Raw genomic sequence first — 25,262 nt, 5'->3', positions numbered from 1 at the left:
AGCATCCAATCAGATGCAGGCAGTTGGTATTGCTCTATCCACACTGCTTGGCGTGGATGGAGATATCAATGGATAAGACTGAACAAGAGAAAACTGAAGCACGTATGGCCAGCTTAACCCCTTCACACCTAAGGGTTCAACAAATTTGAATGTCTAAGCAAAATTTTTCAACTTTGACATGTGGTAGTAAAACCATACATATCATCACAACTACTTTGTACATCCAGGGAAATTATACCTTGTTTTTTCAGGACAAATTGAGCTTTAATTTAGTGGTAAATGGTTATGGATAGCTACTGATTTTTAATTTTATTTATTATCAAAGGCAAAGGGGGTCATCTACTATGGCGCTGGAGTGCTAATTATTGCCAATTACAGCAAATTTGTTTTAAAGAATGCCAGAATGTAGAATTTTTGATATTTTGGTAAAATATATATTTTTTCTGTCACTTTCACGTGTTACTCTCCATATCACAACAATCTTTACCTAAACTCACCCAGATGTTCTTTACAAACCACAAACAAAACCTTTGCTGATGCAAATTTAAAATGAGTCACAATTTTTTGTGCTTTTTATTATTTCCAAATAATCATAATTTGAAGCCAAAAAAATGTGATATGTGTACCAACATCAGAAATCAATATGTAATTCCAAAATATTCGAGGGTAATATTATTCTACACTGACCCACAAAGAACCACCAAGTATCACAGAATAAATCAACAAGAAAAACTCTCGAGTAATGTAATTCCATAATATATATGTCCAAAGAAATGCAGTATTTATGTGTATTTATGTGTAGGAGGTTTTAACATGTGGCAGCTCCATGGCTTAGAGGTTAGAATTTCTGCTTAGTATCCCTGAGCATCTGGTTTCAAATCCCAAACATGCTACTTCATTTAGAGAAGTTGTCTCATCTCCCAGGTCCTAAAACTATGTCTAAATGTAGTATTTATGTGTAGGAGGAATCCACCACCATTGTAAATCTTGCCTAATACACTATCTAGCCAAAAGTATTGGGACGCCTGCCTTTACACACACACATGAACTTTAATGGCAGCCCAGTCTTAGTCTGTAGGGTTAAAAAATGATTTGGCCCACCCTTTGCAGCTAGAACAGCTTCTGGGAAGGCTAGGATAGCTGTCCACAAAGTTAAGTGTGTCTATGGGAATTTTTGACCATTCTTCCAGAAGTGCATTTGTGAGGCCAGGCACTGATGTTGGATGAGAAGGCCTGGCTCGCAGTCTCTGCTCTAATTCATCCCAAAGGTATTCTATAGGGTTGGGGTCAGGACTCTGTGCAGGCCAGTCAAGTTCCTCCACTCCAAACTCGCACATCCCTGTCTTTATGGACTTTGCTTTGTTCACTGGTGCACAGTCATGTTAGAATAGGAAGGGGTCATCTCCAAACTGTTCCCACAAAGTTGGGAGCATGAAATTGTCCAAAATGTCTTGGTATGCTGATGCTTTAAGAGATCCCTTCACTGGAACTAAGAGGCCAAGCCTAACCCCTGAAAAACAACCCCACATCATAATCTCCCCTCTACCAAATGATTTGGACCAGTGCATAAAACAAGGTCCATAAAGACATGGATGAGTGAGTTTGGGGTGGAGGAACTTGACTGGCCTGCACAGAATCCTGACCTCAACACAACAGAACACCTTAGGGATGAATTTGAGCGGAGACTGTAAACCAGGACTTCTCGTCCAACATCAGTGCCTGACCTCACAAATGCACTTATGGAAGAATGGTAAAACATTCCCATAGACATACTCCTTTTTACTGATTTGGCGCTCTTCTATATATTCTTTTATTGATACTCCTAAACCTTGTGAAAACAGCATTGCCAGAATAGTCAAAGCTGTTATAGCTGCAAAGAGTGGGTCCACTGAAATTTTGAACCCTACGGACTAAGACTAGGATGCCATTACAGTTCATGTGTGTATAAAGGCAGGCGCCCCAATATTTGGGACAATATATTGTATATTACTTGTGACATTTAGCATGGCTATGGTCTTAGGACTGGTTCACACCACAGAGATGCAGACAGCATGTGTGAGGCTGCCCACTGGCTAAATGGGTAGCAATTCCAGCTAGCAGCACTGTGGTTGCTGGTTCAATTCCCCAATATCCTAATACTTGTGTTGAAGTTTATATGTTCTCCCTTGGACATATAAAATTGTAGGGTTTACACTGCACAGGTACATAGGCTTAAAAAACTGTTGCTTTGTTTATGTGCATGCAAATGGGCTGGGCGGGCTTTCCATGTGACATCAACGGGTGGTCACGTGCCATGGCTGTGTAAGAGGTGACAACACAATGGAGGAAGATGGCGGTGAGGAAGAACTCAGCAGAAGAAGTAGGCAGTGGCAGGAGAGACAGCACCAGAAGATGACAGGGGGAGACATCGCTCGGGGGAGAAGACCACTCAGAGCTATTTTACAATAAAGGAATTGTCAAAAAACTGCTATTTTCATATTTCACTGCTTTTTTGGTGAATGGGTAGGGGTACAATGTACCCGATATCCATTCACATATGGGAGCCGGGATCTGGGGTACTGTTCTAAACTTGGGAAAGATGCGCTACTTTACAGGCATACTAAGGACACCCCCTTGCATGATATTTAAAAGAATATTTCATTTTTATTGTTTCACTTTAAGCATTATTAAAATCACCGCTCCCGAAAAAACGGCCATTTTTAAATCTTTTTATTGCATTGATACATGTCCCCTGGGGCAGGACCCAGTTCCACATACACTTTTTTATGGCAATAACTTGCATTTAAGCCTTTAAAATTAGCACTTTTGATTTTTCATGCATGTGTCCTATAGACTTTAACGGTGTTCTCACGTTCTGGTGAAAACCGAAGCGGGATGTTCAGCTCATCCCTACCCAATAGCCAATGGCACATGAGCATGGTTGGTACCATAGTATTAAGGCCTGAAATGCATATATATATATATATATATATATATATATATATATATATATATATATTTACACCACTTTTTTTTATCTCTGCAACGAGGGACAAAGATACAATGTATCTTTCCTCTCTATTCACAGAGAGAGAAACATAGGGATTGGTTTTACAGTGACTGATCACTATGGTAGCCAACCAGAGGCTACCACAGTGATCAGGTGATCCGGAATCAGAAGTTCCTGGGTCCTGATCGTTATTACAGGCCTGGGGGTCTCAATGTGCATTGTGCTCCCAGCACAAAGGGAGATAAGCAAATATGCAGCCCCATGGAAAAAAGCCCAGTGCAGTGGGGCTGCATATTTGAGTTACGTCTGTGTCAAGGGGTTAAGGAGGGGTAACTGAAAAGCAGGGACATAGCACATGGGGAAGACAGACAAAAAAAATAGGAATAAAAAGATTAAAAAATAAAAACTTTTAAGATAGAAAAACTAGAGAGAGAGATAGCAGAAGGGGGAGAACAGAAAAATAACAGAGAATAACAGATAGGAAGATGGGGAGAGACGGTGTGAAGCAGTGGCGGCCGGTCCATAAGGGGCACCACCCCCAAAAGTTCTCAAAGTTAGAAGAAAGAAGAAAGCTACTTTAACATGTGATGCCCTGTACACATTCCGACCACAAAATCCGTCGGATTTTTTCTGACGGATTTTGTCCGAAACTGGTGTTACATACACACGGTCAGACAACGTTTTCGGAAAATCCGATCGTTTTTGGAAGGGGGAGACATTCGTTACAAATGACGCGGCTACGTAGAGGCTAGTAGCCAATAGCTTTGGTCTCGTAATTTGATCTGAGCATGCGTGGCACTTTGTCCGTTGGAATTCTCTACAGACGATCGGAAAAAGTCAGATCAGATTTTTTTGTCGGAAAATTTTAGATCCTGCTCTCAAATTTTTTCCGTCGGAATTTCCGACGGAAAAAGTCAGATAGAGCCCACACACAATTGGATTTTCCGACAATATAATCCGTTCGGACCACTCTCGTCAGAATTTCCGACCGTGTGTACAGGGCATCAGCTGTATCATCATTTATTTAAAAAAAAACAAAAAAAAATGTACATATGTGTGCACTGTGCGGGGTGCCAGACTAATGGGTGTTTATTAGGTCTGTCAATTTTTAAAAAGCATGTGATTTGAGGCTCTAATTGGTTTGTTACAGGTTGTACTCGCACTCCTACTTTTGACTTTAGCGAATCAATAATCTTCAACGTGTCTCGCGGTTTCTGACTTCTCGTCCTGTGGAACGCACGGCATCCTCTGGTGAGTGCAGACCTAGAGGTGTTTGTTTGCACCCCCCCCAAAAAAAAATTTTGCAGCAGCCGCCACTGGTGTGGAGGATAGCGGGGTAGAGGAAAAGACAGACACCATATATTGAGTCTTTTATCTAATAGTCATACACAATTTTAACAAGCATCACCAGTGTGTCTTCTACAAAATCCAAATGTAAAAATGTGAAAAAAAAAAAGCTGACAAAGTGTTAACGAGGATGTGTTCCTCTGATCACGGTAACAAATGAGGTGTGGGATAATTATGTGCTAAAGACAAACAGGATGAAATATTTGTTTTCTGTTTTGCTTGACTGGCTCGCCATTCCCTTGTGTCCAGAGGTTAAACAATCCTCCCTTCAGAGACCAGTTCGTGTAAAAAGACCAATTTCATTAGTTACAGGGAATAAGTGAGACACAGAACTACAGAGAATATCGTCATTGACAGCCTGTCTTCTCTGCTAATTTAGACGTCCCTCTATGGCTGTGCATACATTGAATTTATGAAACATCTAGGGGGATCATTGTCCTCCAGATATTCAATTATATTTTACAAATGAACTACATGGACAATTTTGTAAAATCTCTAATATAATAGAATACATCTATAAATTCTGTATTTTATGAATAGATGTATAATTTACGTATATACTCGAGTATAGGCCGACCCGAATATAAGCCGAGGCCCCCAATTTACCCCCAAAAAAACTGGCAAACTTATTGACTCGTGTATAAGCCGAGGGTGAGACATGCCTGTCCATCCCTGTGTGTGTGTCCGTCCATCCCTGTGTGTCCGTCCATCCCTGTGTGTCCGTCCATCCCTGTGTGTCCGTCCATCCCTGTGTGTCCGTCCATCCATCCCTGTGTGTGTGTGTGTCCATCCATCCATCCATCCCTGTGTGTGTGTGTGTCCATCCATCCATCCATCCCTGTGTGTGTGTGTGTCCATCCATCCATCCATCCCTGTGTGTGTGTGTCTCCATCCATCCATCCATCCCTGTGTGTGTGTGTCTCCATCCATCCATCCCTGTGTGTGTGTGTCTCCATCCCTGTGTGTGTGTGTCTCCATCCATCCATCCCTGTGTGTGTGTGTCCATGTGTGTGTGTGTGTGTGTGTGTGTGTGTGTGTGTGTGTGTGTGTGTGTGTGTCCAGCCTACCTGTGTCCCGAGCCTGTGTCCCGAGCCTCCGTCCCGTGCCTTGCCTCCTTGCCTCCGTCCCGTGCCGTGCCTTGCCTCCTTGCCTCCGTCCCGTGTCGTGCCTTGCCTCCGTCCCGTCCCGTGCCGTGCCTTGCCTTGCCTCCGTCCCGTGCCTTGCCAGGATCGCCGCTCTTCGTCGGCGCCTCGGCGGCCATTCTAAAATTCAAAAGCCGCGCCTCCGCCTTCGCCTGTGATAGGCGGAACACTGAATTTCCCAGCAGCCTGTGTTCCGCCTATCACGGACATCGTCTCATCCTCGTCCGTAGTACGAGGATGAGCGGATGTCCGTGATAGGCGGAACACTGACTGCTGGGAAATTGAGTGTTCCGCCTATCACAGGCGGAGGCGGAGGCGCGGCTTTCGAATTGTAGTATGTCCGCCGTCTGTCTGCTCGATACGCTGATCGAGCAGTCAGACGGCGATGACTCGAGTATAAGCCGAGGGGGGCACTTTCAGCCTCAAAAAAGAGGCTGAAAATCTCGGCTTATACTCGAGTATATACGGTAATATATTTACTTACAACTGGTTAGCACACAGCAACAAATACATAACACTATTGAACTTCATTCAATAAACAGAGTACTTATTCCTAAACTCTCAGAAACCTGGGCAGTTCAAATAGACCAATGGGGCTACGGGATGGGATGCTTTGTTTGCTGTCACCCCCAAAATGGAGCACCAGCCGCCACTGCATTACAGTGTCAAAAGCAGGGGCTCTCAGATCACACTGACAAAGGTGAGTGGGGGTAAACTAGTCCTCGACAGCAATGCCTAGATGAAAAACGAATGACCTATGATGGTAGTATATGGACCAGTGTAAGGCCCCTTTCACGTGGAGCGGATCCGCTCAGCGGACTTCACAAGCTCAGCGAGAGATCAATCTGTTGTTATCCGCTGAGCCGACGAATGACAGGTTCGCCTCTGCTCACTGAGCGGGGAGGGGCTTGTTAGAGCCCCGCTGATTTCTATGGGCAGATTGGACGAAAACAGACAGCATGTCCATTTTCATCCGATCTCATCCAATCTGCCAGACGGATGACTGAACGTATGGCCATATTTCTGTTTTTGAGTGGTGTCATCCGCCTGCCCATAGTCAATAGGTGGCCCGCTCGGATCCACCTGAAAAATGGACAGGCGGATCCGAGCGGGCTTTTCATGTGAAAGGGGCAGAAATATCCATACCCAAACCTCAACTTTAAAATGGAAAATACTGCTTTTGGCCACTGGATGTCACTTCTATGGGGAGATTTACGAAAACTTTTGCATACAGAATCTGGTGCAGCTGTGCATAGCAACCAATCAGCTTCCAGGTTTTATGGTCAACGCTTAATTGAACAAGCTGAAGTTAGAAGCTGGTTGGTTACTATGCACAGCTGCACCAGATTCAGATTTAGTAAATCTCTCCCTAAGCCTGGGTTCACACTGGTACGACAAATGCTCCGAAATTGGGAGCTCATGTCGCATTACATGTGAAAATCAATGTTTCCCTATGGGAGTTGTTTTAACTGGTCCTACACAAGTCGATCTGACTTTGAAAATGCTCCCTGTACTACTTTGGTCTGACTTTGATCCTACTTCAACCCATTGAATATCATTGAAGTTGGATCAAAATCGGAATGCCATCTTGCCTGATCCGACTTTGGCATGCGACTTGTGCTCTGATGATCTTGAGGGGAATTCCACCCCAAATTTTAAATAATAAAGCGGCATGGGTTCCCCCTCCAGGAGCATACCAGGCCCTTCTGTCTGATATGGATCTTGGGGGGAATCCCACACCATTTTTTCGGCATAGGGGGTTCCCCTTAAAACCCATACCAGAACGAAGGACCTGGTATGCTCTTGGAGAGGGATTTTTTTTTAAATTTGGCATGGAGTTCCCCCTCAAGATCATCAGAGCACAAGTCGCATGCCAAAGTCGGATCAGGCAAGACGGCGTTCCGACTTTGATCCGACTTCAATGATATTCAATGGCTAGGATCAAAGTTCCACCTCAAGGTTCATACCAAACACAGTGCCTGGTATTGGCGACTTGGATCCCCGTTCATTGAAGTCTGACTTCAAGTTGCAAGGCAAAGTCGGATCCAAAGTAGGATGAGTGTCGTGTCACACCAGTGTGAACCCAGCCTTAGAGTCATAGGAAATTTTTCTGTTTTAACATTTTAGTTTTAAATCAATGAAAAACAATCGACCTGCAAAAGAAAAAGCGCATTAACATGTTTTGTCCCTATTCACACAGAACAAATGTACATGCACTTTCACTGAGCAAATTGCTATGCTCTTATAAATAAGCACTATATGTTTATACTCAAGATATACAGTAAAATAAGATTTGCTTCTTAATATTTTACCATAATCGTCACTCCGAGTCCAATTTGAAATTAAAACCAATTATTTGTAATATACAGCTTAACAAAAATCAACTGAGAGTTAGGAGTAATTAGAATGACAATGACAATGTTTTTATTACTGTTTGTGACTTTCTGACCTGGTGACAACTGCTAGTTCCATTTTGTTGCCCTACTACCATAGGGACAGGAAGTCAAGGAAAATCTCTCCAGTGGGGTCACAGACTGAAATAAAAACATGAAATGTTACCCACTCCCTCCAAAGCTAAAAAAAAAAAAAAATCCTCCGGTGGTAGGCTTTAAGTGCAGCACTACAGTAGCATGAATTGTATAGGAGCACTATGTTTTATTTTCAACAAGCAGTTGTCAGGAATCCAGTAAAAAGTACATTATACATGAGCATTGACACAGGCACAGCAGCTCTCGTTCCTAATACAATTTGCTGCTTATTTTTCAGAGACTCAAACACAAGAAGCTGCTCACTCCTACATGAGGTTCTGCAAATACCAGACCAATTTGCACCCCGGTTATTAAGGAACTACTGGTCCCAGTAACTTCATAGTCGCTATAAGGGCACAGATCACTCATTTGTTTCCCACTTCAACGTACAAAATAAAAACAAACCTCTCAGTGGGCTGCTATGGAAAAAAAAACTCCACTTTGTGCTCCCTTAGATTATGTACCAAAATTATCAACTGCCGTTCTGTGGATATCGAAGAGACTACAGGAAAAAAGGCACTTCATTGTGTTGGTCATGTAATCAGCTAACCTCATCATCATACCTGGGAATGGCTCTTGGGCACAGGGCTCAGTTTGTGATAATGAGGTCTGCGGAATGGGGTGTCATATTCAAAATTCCTATTCAGCAATCAAATTCTCAGATAGAACAGTCAGATCGGAAACAAAGAGAAGACCATGTTTAGGCCGTAAAAGAATCATTAACTGCGGAAGATTTTACCCCTTTCCTGACCAGAGCACTTTTGTGACTCGGCACTGCGTCGCTTTAACTGACAATTGCGTGGTCTTGTGACGTTGCACCCAAACAAAATTAACGTACTTTTTTTCCCACAAATAGAGCTTCCTTTTGGCGGTATTTGATCACCTCTGCAATTTTTTTTTATGGTGTTTATGGTTGTGGTCAAAAAGCTAAATTTTCGTCTCATTACTCCAAATGACTTTGTGCCAGGTTTGAGGTTTTTCTCTCTGCTGTTTGGCATATTGTAATCGGGATACTTTGTGGCATTTGCGTAATAATGTCTTTCTTCTGGCAACTCGACCATGCAGCCCATCTTTCTTCAAGTGCCTCCTTATTATAGTCCTGTATTTCACCTGAAGTTATTTGTGGGTTTTTCTTTGCATCCCGAACAATTTTCCTGGCAGTCGTGGCTGAAGTTTTAGTTGGTCTACCTGACCGTGGTTTGGTTTCAACAGAACCCCTCATTTTCCACTTCTTGATTACAGTTTGAACACTGCTGACTGTCTTTCTCAATTCCTTCGATATCTTTTTATATCCCTTTCCTGTTTTATACAGTTTAACTACCTTTTCCCACAGATCCTTTGACAATTCTTTTGCTTTCCCCAGGATCCAGAAATGTCAGTGCAGCACTGGATGAAAGATGCAAGGGCCTTTTAGGAGTCAAGAAACTCATTGACCTTTTATATACACACACTAATTACAAGCAAGGTCACAGGTCAGTGTGATTACCTTTAATAGCCATTCAAATCCATTTGTGTCAACGTGTGTATGTTATAAGGCCAAAATCACCAGGTTATGTAAACTTTTAATCAGGGTCATTTGGGTAGTTTCTGTTGTAATTTTTATTTCAAAATAGTAAACACATTTGATTGATAATAAATGGCTTCAGCCAAACACTAACCATGAGTGAAAGAAATGTTTTTATGTTATCATTCATATTCTCTGAAAAATGGCCAAGAAATCATAAATTCTGCCAGGGTATGTAAACTTATGAGCACAACTGTACATATTAGCCCCACCTCCTGTTCTCCCCATTCTAAAGCAACTGATTTACAAAAGTTCCTAAGTATCTTCATCACTTGTCTTATTTTAAGTTTTATTTATTACAGCAGAGTGAAAACTGCATAACACACTCAGTAACTATAACTCTGTGCACCTAAGAGAAATCTGAGAGGCTTAATTCTTAGTACAAACCACAGACAGCAGTTCTAATCAGAGAATATTGGAATGTTCCCAGCACAGATGCAGAAGGAAGCATAACAGCTATTAAAATGGAAAACACCATATAAAATGTAGTTCTTTATTTGACTTGTTAAATCTGAGGCTCATAGCGCTTTACAAATAACATCCATTTTGCAGATTTACATAAGCTACTTTTATAGAGTACCTAGTGTAATTTATTTTATATCAAAAACATGCTTTACTACTAATGTGTAAACCTTGTAGGCATTTATTGCTTCTCATAGAGACCACAGTACTCCCACTGACAATGCCTTCATCTGCCTTTCTCTCCAGAAGGTGTACGCCATCTTTGCTTGGGCATTAGTCAGGGTCAATATCTGGACTTAGATGCTGGCTCAGAAAGGTAAAATCATGTAAATCCTGCTGCCTGGCCAGTTCTTGGATGTGTTTACAAATGTCTGACACTGATCAGCAACTGCTGCACACTCTAAGGGCTCATGCATACTATATCTCAAAGAAGCTAAAAGAAGTTGCTCCTATGGGCTTTTGAGCTTTTTTTAACTCATGTTTTTTTCTGCCTGGAAAAGCCCTTCCATGTTAGCCAATTTGTCCATACACACTATGGCTTTTTCAGGAGTTTACAGACATATGCTCTTAGCATACCTCCCAACTTTTTGAGATGGGAATGAGGGACACCTATCAGAAAAAGTATGAAGGCATAGGACACACCCCATTGCCATGCCCCTTGAAGGGAGAATTGTACAAAAAAAAAAAAGATTGGTTAAACCCACAAGTTCTTTTTTTTAGCACTACTATTCCTTTATTCTGGCTTTTGGTATTTACAAATGCAGCAATTTAGAAATCAGATGAAAGGTTTAGCACTGGGAAACACTTTTTGATTGATAAAAAGTGCATTTTATATATATCTATATAGATCAGACCAAAATGAGGGACAAATGAAGAGGAAAGAGGGACAGAGGGACATTGCTCCAAATCAGGGACAGTCCCTCAAAATCAGGGACAGTTGGGAGCTATGCTCTTAGGGCTCATGCATAATGCAGCTAAAAAAAAAAGCTGCTTTTTTACAAGCGTTTGAGCTTTTATTTCTGCCTATAAAAGCTGGAAGAAGCTTGTTATTTGTTGTGCTCTTTCTCACGTTTTTTTTTTTTTAGATCTTTCAAGCTTTTTTGAGCATAAGTGTTTTTTTTTTCCACAAACCCTCTTAGGTCTCATTCTCACGAGGCGGATCTGCTTCCACGGAGTCCGCCTCTGTCCGCCAGCTCAACGGGAGATCTCTCCGTTGATCTCCCCTGAGCCGGCGGATGACAGGTCCTTCTCTGCTCACTGAGCGGGGAGGGGTTTGTCGAGTCCCGCTGGTTTCTACGGAGAGATCGGATGAAAACGGATGTCCTCACAGCATGTCCGTTTTCATCCGATCTCACTCGATCCAATTCGCAAACGACGGATCCGAACGTAGGGCCATCCATCTGCTTTTAGCGGATCTGACATCCGACGCTCCTTAGACTAGCAGAACTGACAGAACTGACAGGCGGACCTGAGCGGTCCGACAGTGTGAAAGGGGCCTTAGACAGTATATTCTTAACCACTGTATAAACAAAACAAAAGGCTGGAGCAAACATTTTTGGACGTTTTTGAGCTTTTTTGCACTCTTTTGAGCTTTTTGAGGCACTAGCTGCTCTCAAAAATGCGAGTTTGGTGGGAGATTTTTCTCTGCCTGTAGGAGCATATGCCTGAAAAAGCCCTAGTGTCTATGGACAAATTGGCTAACATGAAGGTGATTTTCTAGGCAGAAAAAATAAGAGCTCAAAAGCTTGTAGGAGCTGCATCTTTGAGCTGAAGTGTGTATGAGCCCTAACAGGCAGAAAAAACCCTTCCAAACTCGCATGTTTGAGAGGAGCTTTCAAACAGAAAAGTGCCCAAAAACATGCAAAAAGTGCGAAAAAGTTCAAAGAAGCTTGAAAATGCACAAAAAAGCAAATGAGCTGAGGGGAGGGTTTGTGAAAAAAAAAAAAAAAAAGGTTATGCTCAAAAAAGCTCGAAGAAGCTCAATAATAATGAGCAGGGCCCTCTGATTCCCCCCTGTATTGAATTGTATAGTAATTGTACTGTCTGCCCTAATGTTGTAAATTGCTGCGTAAACTGTCTGCGCTATATAAATCCTGTATAATAATAAGAATAATAACAACGCACAAAAAGCCCCCCAAAAAAGCACAAGCTTCTTCAAGCGCAGAGAAATAAAAGCTCAAATGCCTGTAAAAGCAGCTTATTTTTTTGAGCTGCAGCGTGCATCAGCCCTTAGGCTAGGGAAATAGAAAAACAGCATTTTTGCTTGCACATAATTGGATGATGGAAATTTTTTACTAAGCTCTAGGGCAACCGCACTCGCAAAGAGAACATTCTATATACGTAGTGTTTTACATATTGTACATTCACATCAGTCCCTGACCCTCAAGGGAAAGTCTAAAGTCCCTATATCACATGCATGCATACATGCACATACTAGGGTCAATTTAGACAAGAGCCCATTGACCTTCCAGCATTGAATTCATTGTAATTTGAAGTGTAGGAGGAAACCCTCACATGCACAGGGATAGCAAACAAACTCCATGCAGGTAGTGTTCTGGTTGAGATTCAAACAGAAGACCCTAGTGCTCCAAGCCTTATTTACATTTAAATTCCGATTGTGTGTAGACAATTCCGACGAACAAAGTGCCACGCATGCTCAGAATAAATTACGAGATGAAAGCTATTGGCTACTGGCCCGTTTATAGTCCCATTGTACGTGTTCTACGTCACCGCATTCAGAATGATCAGATTTTCCAACAACTTTGTGCGACCGTGTGTATGCTAGACAAGTTTGGGCCAAAATCCGTTGGTGGCTGGCTGGCAAGTAGTTAATCAAAGTGATTGTAAAGGAGCACATTTTATTTATTTATTTTTTTTTTTAACTAAAGAACTTGGTGTGCTTATCTGCTTTGTGCAGTGCTTAGCACAGAGAAGCCCTGATCCTCCTCTCCTGCGGACCACGCCTGTGCTCTTGGTTCCTCATCCCCACCAAGTGCCCACCATAACACTCTATGGGGGGCACTCGTATGAGTTTAGCTACCAAGCTGCTTCTGTGTGTGCATAGACACACAGAGCATGGCTTGCCCCTCTTCTCTCTGGCTGTGACAGAAGTGGGAGCCAATGGGAGGAGGGAGAGAACAGAGAGAGCCTCTGCTCTCATGCATAGCACTGGACTGAGATTTAGCTGAGGTAGGTATAAGGGGAGGGGGAGCTGCATGCAGCAAGTTTTTTACTGTAATGCATAGAAGCATTAAGGAAAAAACCTTCAGCCTTTTCAACCACTTTAGGTAAAAAGGCAAAGAAGTCAAGTTATTAGAAGGCTAGATTGTATTTGTATTTATTACCTATATTATTATTATTATTATTATTATTACCGATATTCTGTGTCACCTGAAATTTCTAGCATTTGTGCACTTGTAGCTTTGTAAAGTGCCATGTATCCTCCTCTGTTGTAAAAGGGGACCTCCAGGAATTATATTTAGAAAAGACTATGGTTACCTCTGTGTTTTCCATTCTGAGATTCAGCACTCATGGGAATGCAGTGACACCATTTAATCCCATGCATGCATATTTTTAAATGGAAATAGTTGCAGAGCCCACCAATCGTTAGTACTGCCTTTTATACTCATACATAGGATGTTAGACTGGAGAATAGGATGTAAGAAAGGGAGCCATATGGAACACAAAATACTTTCATATGTAGAGGGCACTGCTCTTAGAGACCAGTAATAGGCGCCATCCACTTTTGCAGATGGAAATGAACAAGACAGGTGCAAAGTACATAGATACCAACATCTTCTGCTCACACTCATTGGGTATGATTCTTAGTAACCATGAATAGTATCTTCATAGATATCATCAATTTTAATGTTATTCACAATCGCAAAACATTTCATAAATTCAAATGCCAATTTGCTTATACACTCAGACAGGGGTGTTTCTAGACCCTGGCACTCATGGCACATGCCACAGGTCTTCTACTTAGTCCTCCTGGAGTCTCCTTTGTTATATGGTATTTATCTACTTTTCATCCATTTAAATATTTTGTCATCACGATGTGATAATAAAGTTTGTATACCAATTAATTTGTGTTCTTTTAAAAAGATTGTATTATTCTTAGATTTGATCCAAAGTGGTCACCATGGTAATCTACCAGCCCCCCAATATTTTAACCTATGTGCCCAGAGGTGCCTCTGGTTTGTTAGGAATAGGGATGAGCTCAAAGCTTGATTCAAACACAAGTTCAGACTCAACATTATAACTTGGGTACCTCCAAAGATAAGGAAAAAAAAAAGGGAACAAAAAAAAGGATAGAGACCATGGGAGAGCTTCTTAGGCCGCGTACACATGGGCGGATTGTCTGCCCAACTTAGTCCGCTGAACCGTGTTTCAGCGGACAATCCGCTCGTGTGTGGGCTTCAGCGGACTTTTTCAGCAGACAGTCTGACGGACTAAGTCTTTCGGAATTTCCGTAATTTTGTCCGTCCAAACTTGGTTTCAGCGGACAGTCCGCTCGTGTGTAGGCAAGTTGGACGGATTAAGTATGGCGCATGCTCAGAAAGGATTTACACGCCGAAGGTTGCATTGCAGTGTATTGGACGTCGAATTTCTAGTCCCGTCGTACGTGCTGTACACGTCATCGTGCAAGCTTTCAGCGGACTGTCTGTTCATCGTGTGTGGTCAAGTCCGTTCATTTAAAAGTTGGACGGACTGTCTGTCAGATTGTCTGATGAACTTAGTTGGGCAGACAATCCGCCCGTGTGTACGCGGCCTTATGGTGTAGTAGTTTGACAGATAATTGGATGAAATATATGATGAAAAGGTAAATTGCAATGGTGTACTCACATCTGTGAGTTTGTTGAGCTCACTAATGGGGGATCAGACAACCTGGAGTGAAAGCCTGCAGGGAATATGGCTGTCCCTGCACAGAGCAAGGTCCCTCTTGATTCTTGGTGGGGTTATCTGGACGATCCTATGCTCTGTGATCTCAGGATTCCGGTATGCTCACAGTAAGTGGTTTCGGAACCTAAAAAGATGAGATACTGGAGTCAGCAGAGACGCCTGAATGTGAAGAAGCTTCTCCTCCACATTCAGGCACCTCTGCTGACAAAAGTTTCCCATCTTTTGGAGGCTCGTAAACCTCTAACTGCAGACTAAACTTTGGATGATCAAGCATTCATCCAGTATTACTTCTTACATCCAGGAATGATACTGATATTGCGTATGGAAGGTACAACATCAGTAAACAAAATGTAATCAACCACACACAGTATATTAACTTAGGGCATATAGACATCAAAGAATGGCTGGACAAATGTAAGCTTCTGAAAGATCATTCCATTTACCAGCATTCCTAGATTGCCGAAAAAGGATGCCATGTCAATGTAAGCAGCAGGGGAACTGACTAGGGAAATAACAGTAATCAGCTGGAATAACCTGCATGGCTTTTCTTCATTTCCCCCGAGATCAGCCACTTGCAGGTATCTAGTGCAGATTTATGGCATCCATAGGCATGAGGGTAATCACTCAATCTAGCCAAAATGAGCTTGATGAAGCAACAGAAGTCTCACATCTGTAGGAACATTTATGCTTTCCTTAAAAATAGATTAAATTGATTTGCTGAAAGGCAATTACAGCTAGGAAATAAGTGATTTGTGAATTGATAATGTTATCCAGCGAAGACTGCATCTGGGCTGACACCCGAAAATTAGCAAAGTTTGCTATAATTTGAGTTATCTGTAATCCAACATAGCCAGAGTTCATAAAGCTCCTCATGGGGAGGGTTCTTTTTGAAGCATGTGCTGGGTATGTTCCTCTCCTACTGCATCTCCTACTAGATTAAAGCTTTTAAGGCATGTGCATTTCTGGTCATACTGTCTGTGTTTGAGTGTTTGTGTGTGTATTTGTGTGTTTTCATTCTCCTTCATAGCAGGGGTTTCAGTTGACACAAGGGGTCTCTATGTCTGGATTACCTTCACTTCCTTCATCTATGCATCCCTGGATCCTGTTGGCTCTCATCTAGGGGGGTGGAGTGTAAACAAGCATGGCGATAACAAGGTTCAACCCTTGTCAGAGGGGAAATCTGCCTTATTTCTCTTGCCTGCTGCCCTGTGTACATTACATACTTCTCACCTGGCCCTGCATTCTGGGCATCCCACAATCCAACACCTACACTCTGTACATTCCATACATCAAACCTTTGCATTCTGGGCATCCCACAATCTAACCTCTCCACTTAGTACGTTCCACACATCTAACCTCTGCATTTTATACATTCCACACATCTGACCCCTGCACGTTGTACATTCCACAATCGAACCCCTAAACTAAGTACATTCCACATGCCTGAAGTCTGTACATTCCACACATCTGACATCTGAAGTCTGTGCATTCCACACATCTGACGTCTATGTTCTGTACATTTCACACATTTCACACATCTGACCCCTGCATTTTGTACATTATGCAATCTGATCCCTGAACGCTGTATATTCTACACATTAAACCCCTGCCTTTTGCACATTTCACACACCTGACCCCTGCACTATGTACATTACACACATCTTACCCCCACACTCTGTATGTTCTACACACCTGACCCCCGCACTATGTGCATTCCACAATCTGACTGCTGAGCTCTGTACATTCCACACCTGAACACTGTACATTATGTACATCTGACCCCTGCACTCTGTAAGTTACACACACCCGACACCTTAACTCTGTATATTATGTACATCTGACACCTGCACTCTGTAGGTTACACACACCTGATACCTGAACTCTGTACATTACATACGTATTAACCCTGCACTCTGTATGTAGGCTCAAGTTTTAAGCCCCTCCTACTGTTAACACAATCGCATCAACAATATGCTGCCTCTTTTTTTCTCCTCTGGCTGTACAAGAATGCCTCCAAATTTTTACACCCGTGATGTAATAATGAATGCAAGGGTACATTAAGATGAGTCTTTTATATGTGCATGGAGTACAGGAAGTGCAAAGCACTGCAGTCCATGGTGAACAATTAAAAATCAGTTTATTGATGTTATACAGTGAATCCGGAAAGTATGCACAGCGCTTCACTTTCCAAATTTTGTTATTTTACAGACTTATTCCAGAATGGATTTGATTCATTATTTTCCTCAAAATTCTACAAACAATACCCCATAATGAGAACATGAAAGAAGTTTGTTTGAAATCTTTGCACATTTATTTAAAAAAAAATTGAAAACAATCACTTGTTTTGCATACAAATGGCACACAATTGTCGGCCAACAAACCCGAATGTAGTGACGTACTAGACGTACTACAAGCCGATAAAGAGGAAGTTCAATTGTCATGCGCCACCCTTTGGGCTCCTTCTGCCAATATTGTGTTAGTAGTTTGGTGAGTTTTGATTCGTGGTTTTCATTTCGTGCTTTTCATTTTGTACTTTTAAGTTCCTTTTTGAATAGCGATATTGCTTTGACCCAATTCCAGTCCAGGAACAGGAGGAGGAGGATTTCTTGGACCCAAAATTAGTTGCTTTATTAATCATGACCAATTATGTCATATGCCTTTGCTGCAGGAGCTCCAGGAGAATAATCCAAATGATTTTTGGAATTTTCTCCGGATGACGAACCCCTGCTTTCACCAACACTTGGCATTGTTGACCCCCTATATTAAAAAGCAGGACACGTGCATGAGGCTTTTATTTTATTTTTTGGTTGAATAATGATTTTATTTGGTATATTTTATATATTTTTGGGTGCAAAGAATGCACTTTTTGGTTAAGTTCTATTGGCAGATAGCATATAAGAAAAAATTGTGTAGAATAATACTTGGCTATGTGTTTTGCTTCAAATGACAGTTTGGAAGTAGGCAGTTACATTTAAAAAAAATACATATAAATAATAAATAATGTAAAATGACACCAACATAGTTGTATCTTTGATCTTAAAAACTACGGGATAATGGTGTTGTGGTAACTTGCCCCCCCCCCCCCCCAAAAACAAAACAAAAAAACAAGCATAATAATATTATTCTTTATATCACTAGAAAATAAAAGCCTTTTAAAATACGTTTGGCAGAACACCATCAGTATCACCAGCAAAGCAGCTTCATTATTATCCCATTAAAGAAGAGAATGTGTGCTGCATTTCGAGATTTCATAATTTGCCACGTCATGAATGTTATTTCTCTATTACGAACCCTAGTTTACAAGACCGACTGCTTCTGGCTCGTCCTTGTTTCCAAACATGCATGTTTGGACTTTTGTCTGAAAATCCCACAACAGACCGCTGTCCGTGGAAAATTTTAAAGCCTGCCATCTAACATTTGTCCGTGGAAAATCCGCCAACAATTGTCCGATGGAGCGTACAAACGGTTGGATTTTCCACCAACAGGCTGTCATCACATAATTCCCATAGGAAAATCAGATCGTGTGTACGAGGCTTTAGTTTCACTCGCAGCCATGACCTGTTGTTGTACCCAGACAACAATCCCTCACAGTGTTCTGCTGATAGACGCACAGATGAAGTAAATGTACATGCCGGTGATTACCAGCACACTCAGGATGGTTGTTTAAACACTGGACTGCATTTCTGTACCTGATGTGTTTACCACACATTACATCCTCATTACCTTACAATCCATTATCCTCATAACTGGCAATACTCAAGGATATGCAGCTTTACAAATAGGCAGTTGGATTGTAAATGAATAGAGTTTATCTGTAGGAACGTGAGTCCACACCATCCATTAAGACGCTTAACCCACTGGCTGGTACATAGGACAAAAGACTCAATTGTACAAATGAAAAGGAAGACATTGGGATAGAGATAGGAAAGAGCAATCGCTGACTTGTTTTTGAAAGTACATAGATGTCCTCTTAACTCTAGCTTTCCTACTGATGAGGAACAAGCACTTCTTAAGTGTTGGGACATCTGATATGCCCAGTCATTTTATAGGTCAGGGACTAAATAGTGGAGATAAGGAGAATAACCAAGTCATCTGTGCCAGTTCCCATATGTCTGTCTTGATAGGTTTCACTATAGTCTGGTGGCATCTAATTAAACAAAAAGCATTCTCCCTCCAGTTCCTTTTGACTCATCTCATTGTATTTATGACTATAGTACACCTTATGGATTCAATGTCAGTTTAGTCATTTGCACAATCAGACTATGCAGCGTGCAGCAAAGAAAATATGAGCAGAATAATGTCACAAATAATGACTTGTCATCAATTACTCTCATTATTAGATTGATAAAAGGATCGTACATTATCACCACTTTACTTTTACCAAGGAGTAGCTATCATAAAACATTGCTACCTGCTGCCAATTTCATTTTCACAAGAAGCTGCACACTTACTGATGTCACACAAGCTATTTATCACAGTGATCACCTCACCCGCATTTGGTTTTTAGTAATTGCTCACTAAGAAATGCATTATCATTTTCAATGGGATAAATAACTTAAAGTGGTATTAAAGCCCCCACCTACAAATTAAAAGTCAGCAGCTACAAATACTGTAGCTGCTGACTTTTAATATTAGGGCACTTATCTGTCCAGGGATCTCGCAATGTCGGCACTCCAGCTGATTTTTCAATCGGCTCTTGGGTGCTGCCGCTGCCATTCCTTGTAAACCGGCAGTAAAGCCTTTGCGAAGCGGGATGTGCTTTTCTGAATGGTCCAGGGGCGGTGGAAGGAGGAGAGGGGCCAAACTTCTGGGGGACCTCGCCATGGTAAGGTCTTCCGAAAGTGTGGATGGGTACCTGTCGAAAACATTTACCCGCTCCCCCTGGAGGAGGCCAAATGTGGCAGTGGAGGGGGGGGGGGAGGGGGGAGAAGCAAACAAGTTCCCCTTTTGGTAGGAGCAACGCTATAAAGACAAAAGCAAACATTATCGTAGCATACAATATCTTAGATATGATCGCTGCAATAGGGCCACTTTACTGTCTTTCAGGGGGTCGAACTGTGGCCAGTGGGATTCGAAAATTTCCCAATGTTATTGGGAGTAAACAATGCCCCATCATTGATTTTAGTGGGAGAAATGGTGCCCCGTGGTTGGTGTCAGTTGAAGGATTAGTGCTCCAAGGGCCGGATAAGGGCAGGCAAAGGGCCAGATCAAGCCCCCAGTCTGCAGTTTGGATAAAATTTTAGATCCTGCTCTCAAACTTTGTGTGTCGGAAATTCCGATGGAAAAAGTTAGACGGAAGCCCACACACGATCGGATTTTCCGACAACAAGATCCGATAGCACATTTTCCGCCAGAAAGTCCGACCGTCTGTACAGGGCCTTAGACCTTCTACACTTTGGATGAAGGAGCAACAAAGACCCCTTTGGACAGCAGCTTTGTCAGTCTGGGCAAGGGTAGTGTAAAGCTGGATACACATTACACAACTTTTGTTGTTCTATTTCCTTTAGATTTTCCTTTAACTATGTAGCGCAAAGGCCTGCCTGACACAATTTAAAATCGTTTAGGTTTGACCTCATATTATATGTTTTTTGTTAAATGTAAAGGAAAGTTGTATGAGAAAATTGTTTAAAAATTGTAAAGTGTGTAGCCAGTCTCAGGTGTACTTGCAGATTTACATAAACTAACAACGTGAAGTCAAATTCCAGCTAATACGTTTTAGGCAGTTACAGTAACAGTTTGGTTGCTTTTGGGATAGAGGCTATACATAAATAAAAGCTGATCATTGTAAGCACCCCTGACAGTGGTAAATGGTTTGTCTCAACACCTGCAGGATAGCTTGTTCTGTTGAAAAACAAAAACAAAAGACTTACTTGCTAGATTGCCAGGTGAAAATAAAAGAAACAAAGCTTAGCCACTTGCTTACTGGGCACTTAAACCCCCTCCTATCCATACCAATTTCCAGCTTTCAGCGCTGATACCCTTTGAATGACAATTGCGCGGTCATACAACACTGTACCCAAATAATTTTTTTTCATTTTTTCCCCCTAAATAGAGCTTTCTTTTGGTGGCATTTGATCACCTCTGCGGTTTTCTTTTTTTGTTAAAAAAAATGTAAACCGACTGATTTAAAAAAAAAAAAAAGTATTTTGTTATAAAATTTTAAAATGGGTAATTTTTGTCCATCATTGATGTGCTCAGATGAGGCGGCACTGAAGGGGAACCGATAGGTGGCAGTGATGGGCACTGATGGGTGGCAGTGATGGGCACTGATCGGTTACACTGATAGGCAGCACTTCTAGGTGGCACTGATTGGCACCACTGGTGGGCATTGATAGGTGGCACTTGTGGGCAATGTCAGAAGGCATAAATGAGGCATAATTGCCTCTTCCTTTTCGGGACAGATGTCCCTTTAAGATGAGCCAGTGATCAGCTTTTTTTTTCTCCTCCGTTGTCAGAGTGAGGAGAAAAAAAAAGATCCCCTTACTAGGATCGGTGATCACCCGAGTCTCAATGACTCGGTGACCACAGCATGCTCTGCGTGCGCCTGTAGGTAGCGCGCAGGGAGCATGCACAGGGGAGGCTGTCATTCAGATCTGCGCTGTGGCCGTCATTCGGCCATAGCGCGGATGTCAAGTGGTTAACAACGAAAATAAAAAATCCATGGCATCTATGAAATGGCAAGCTGCAGTGTAATAAATGTTTGCTTTTGGGTTTAATACCACTTTAAATGTAACATCATTTTTTATTTTTTTTTCATCATTTTTAAAGCCACTCGTCAGTAAAAGTGATTTAAAGGCCTAAGATATGCAAAGGATTTTTCTGGCACAGCTGGACAATACTGACAACCAGGGAATGTTAAAACCTGTTGAGAGGTATGTTTTTGTTTATAGCAGATTGCACAATCTCTATTCTGTATTTGTTTTTAAATCATTTCGGATTTTTTTTCTATTTTATCTCATCAGATTGCAACTGTTTTTAAACACAGAGATACAATCAATAACACATTTTGCATATCATGTTAGAAGCATACAACAAGAAGTGCATACAAGCAGCTTGGATCCCAGACTGCCAGTCACCTGATATAAACCTTCAGACCCTTGGTCAGCTGTCACTGTACATACAAGGCATATGTCTGTCCCAGCTCAATGCCCCAGTGTGCTGGCACTTCTGTTGTGTTCCTATGTCATTATCTATCCTCAGCACACACTGCTGCACCTTGCAGCTGACAGCCTGGCAAAATCATTTCCTTCCACCAAATAAGCTCCATTTATAAACATCTACTATCAATGCACTCTACACAAGGATCACAATGAAATGCAACAATGCTACAAAAATACCTGCAAGGACATAAATACACAGAGCTGCAGAGTTTAATAAAGGGAAGGAAGAGGATACACATGTGGAGAAGCACTTGTCTGCTGTGCACTATTCACAAACACTAGTGACAACCAAACATATTCCTAATACTTGGGAAGTTGTAAGAACTTAGGATAATCAAAGGCTCAGTCTAATCTGGCAAATGCCCATAGAGACATAGGCATATACAACATACACATCAACACATGAGTTATATAGTATACACTTTATAATATAAACATTACATATAAAATATATCTTATAATAAAATACTACTAAAAAAAATATACAAATTAATACACAAATACAATACAAAAAAAAATACAAAATACATATAGATTAATATCCAATTTATATTTTTAGCAATCTATAATATATATATATATATATATATATATATATATATATATATATATATATATATATATATATATTATAAATTGCAAAAATATGAATTGGATATTAATTTGTATATTTTTTAGTAGTATTTGTAATATATATATATATATATATTTATATATATACATACAACATATCCAGTGGATATAGAGATACTGTATAGGTAAGTCATTGAGGCTGATTTGTGCAGGAGTTGAGAATCTTAACTCAATAAATTGTGTAAATATTGAAATATATATTATGCAATCTATAGCATTATATAATGTAATGTATAAAATGTACAATATTATATTTATATATATATATATATATATATATATATATATATATATATATATATATATATATATATAAAAAATGGACAATTTCTGAGTCATAGAGGCTGACTTGCAAAGAAGTTGAGAATCTTCACTCAAATTGTGTAAATATTGACTTCAATTATCCAATCATGTGAAGAGCAAATTCGTGTTTACTTATTTTATCTGCACATGATTGGGCATTCAAAGCAATTTTTTTTTCTTTTACATGATTGGATAATTAAATTGAATATTCACACAATTTTGTTTTGTGAAGATTCTTAACTCATTGTGGAAATCAGTCTCTACCATTTGTTGTGTAAAGATTTTCAACTCCTTTTGCAAATCCGTCTCTATCTATCTATCTATCTATCTATCTATCTATCTATCTATCTATCTGTCATATATGTAGATGCAATCTTATATTAATTAGGTGCCTCTCACCTGTCCAGGGCAATGGCTGTCATGGAGTATATGCTGGTGAAAACAGCAGATATAGGGAAGAAGTTATGGAACTTGCAGTAGATTAGACCATAGTACCAGTGGTTGTGGATGGCATAGGTGAAGTTGATGACTGTGTTGAAGGCTGACATGGAGGCTTCAGCAAATGCCAGGTTGACCAGGAAATAGTTGGTGACAGTCCTCATTCTCTTGTGGGCTACTATGATCCACATGACAATGATATTCCCAACCAGAGACACAATGACTATAATGGAATAGGCTACAGACCAGAGGGCTATCTGCCAAGGCGGCTGTATAAACTGGTTAATTTTGGTCCCATTCTCTGTAGTGGAATTAAGGGCTGAATCATTGTGCGCTGAGATATTACTATTCATGATTGGAGTCTATCAACAGGCTGCTGAAATCCCTCCAAGAAAAATAAAATAAAAAACTTTAAAGGAAAGAGGTGAGATCAGCTAGGAGCAGTTATCCCACTTGGCAGGACAAGTCCCATGGGCAGCAGGATGGGCACCGGCATCCAAAGGAATGTGAAGAGGGATAGGCAGATGGGGGTAGAAGTGGTGCTGCAGCAGGCTGGGTCCAAGTCCAGAGATTCGCTCAGGACAGAAGTGCTGCAGCAGTCTGGGTCTATAGGTCCAGAGATTCGCTCAGGGTGAATGGTGCTGCAGCAGTCTGGGTCCAGGTCCAGAGATTCGCTCAGGGTGAATGGTGCTGCAGCAGTCCAGGTCCAGAGATTCGCTCAGGGTGAATGGTGCTGCAGCAGTCTGGGGTCCAGAGATTCGCTCAGGATGAATGGTGCTGCAGCAGTCTGGGTCCAGATATTCGCTCAGGGTGAATGGTGGTGCAGCAGTGTGGAGTCCAGCAGATCCTGGATTTATGAAGTGTGTGCCGGTGCGGCGGTGGGATGGCAGTGGTGCAGAGCCGGTCCGGTGCTGTCCCTTCTCCTGCACTGAGTGCCTGCCTTGTGATTCATGTTTCCAGAGTTATACTATCACAGCCTGACAGGGGATTTAAAGTCATGGGGAGGGGCGGGGCATGATGACAGGAGGGCGGGGCTGCCGAGCTCAGGACTGAAGACAGCCAGAGGTAGAAGCTGGGTCAGGGCATACGGAGTGTGGAGCTCCGCTACGGCATAGGGTGCAGACATGGCCAGGCTGGGGGGTGGGTGAAGATGTCCCCTTTCTGTGTAAATGCATGCAGTGGAGGAGCCATCTTATAGCCGGGAGAGACTTGATGAGGATCCAAGACTGTGTGCAGTAATCGTCCTGGCTGGCAGTGGTATGGAGGGGATTTGGGTGGTGGGGGGGTTCAGAATTTGGTGCCAATTATAACTGCAGGGAGCGGACTGTCATCTGCACCTGGTGCTCCTCCATCACACAGGGCACACAGATCTATAGGAGCTCCGCTTGGCACCGATCAGGATGTGTGATCTCTTCATTCTTTATCATTGTCTGCCAGTGGAAATGCTGCTTGCAATGACAGATCACGATGTGGATTCGGAGAGATGCGATATGAAAGAAATGACAACCACGAATATTGCTGATCATCAGGGACAGGGACGTGTCCCCCATATAATCAAGGGATGGATTCCATCACAGCAGATCCGATATAGAATCTTCATTCGTGCTGCTCATATCGTGCTCTAAACTTCTGTTAGTGCATGATGTTTGTTTGTTTTTTTCAAAAAAAATAGAAAGAATATATATATATACATATATGCTAAAATAAAGAAATATATATATATATATATATATATATATATATATATATATATATATATATATATATATATATATATATTTCTTTATTTCGCAT

General features: G+C 41.5%; 1 protein-coding gene across 1 annotated transcript in view; it reads right to left on the bottom strand.

Annotated features, from left to right (window-relative positions):
• TACR1 (tachykinin receptor 1) overlaps positions 1 to 24,454 on the bottom strand; it is a 368,641-nt gene extending 344,187 nt beyond the window's left edge. The window contains exon 1 of the mRNA XM_077469423.1: positions 23,430 to 24,454. Within this exon, the coding sequence (XP_077325549.1) occupies positions 23,430 to 23,821 (392 nt within the window). The 5' untranslated portion in view covers positions 23,822 to 24,454. The remainder of the gene's footprint in view (positions 1 to 23,429) is intronic.
• Positions 24,455 to 25,262: the final 808 nt, after the last annotated feature.

The sequence above is a fragment of the Lithobates pipiens genome, unplaced genomic scaffold (assembly GCF_037356315.1).
Source record: "Lithobates pipiens isolate NorthernLeopardFrog02 unplaced genomic scaffold, aLitPip1_a1.2 Scaffold_8, whole genome shotgun sequence".
Classification (NCBI taxonomy): domain Eukaryota; kingdom Metazoa; phylum Chordata; class Amphibia; order Anura; family Ranidae; genus Lithobates; species Lithobates pipiens.
Note: the sequence above shows the minus strand (reverse complement) of the source record. Positions and strands in the feature narration are given on the sequence as shown.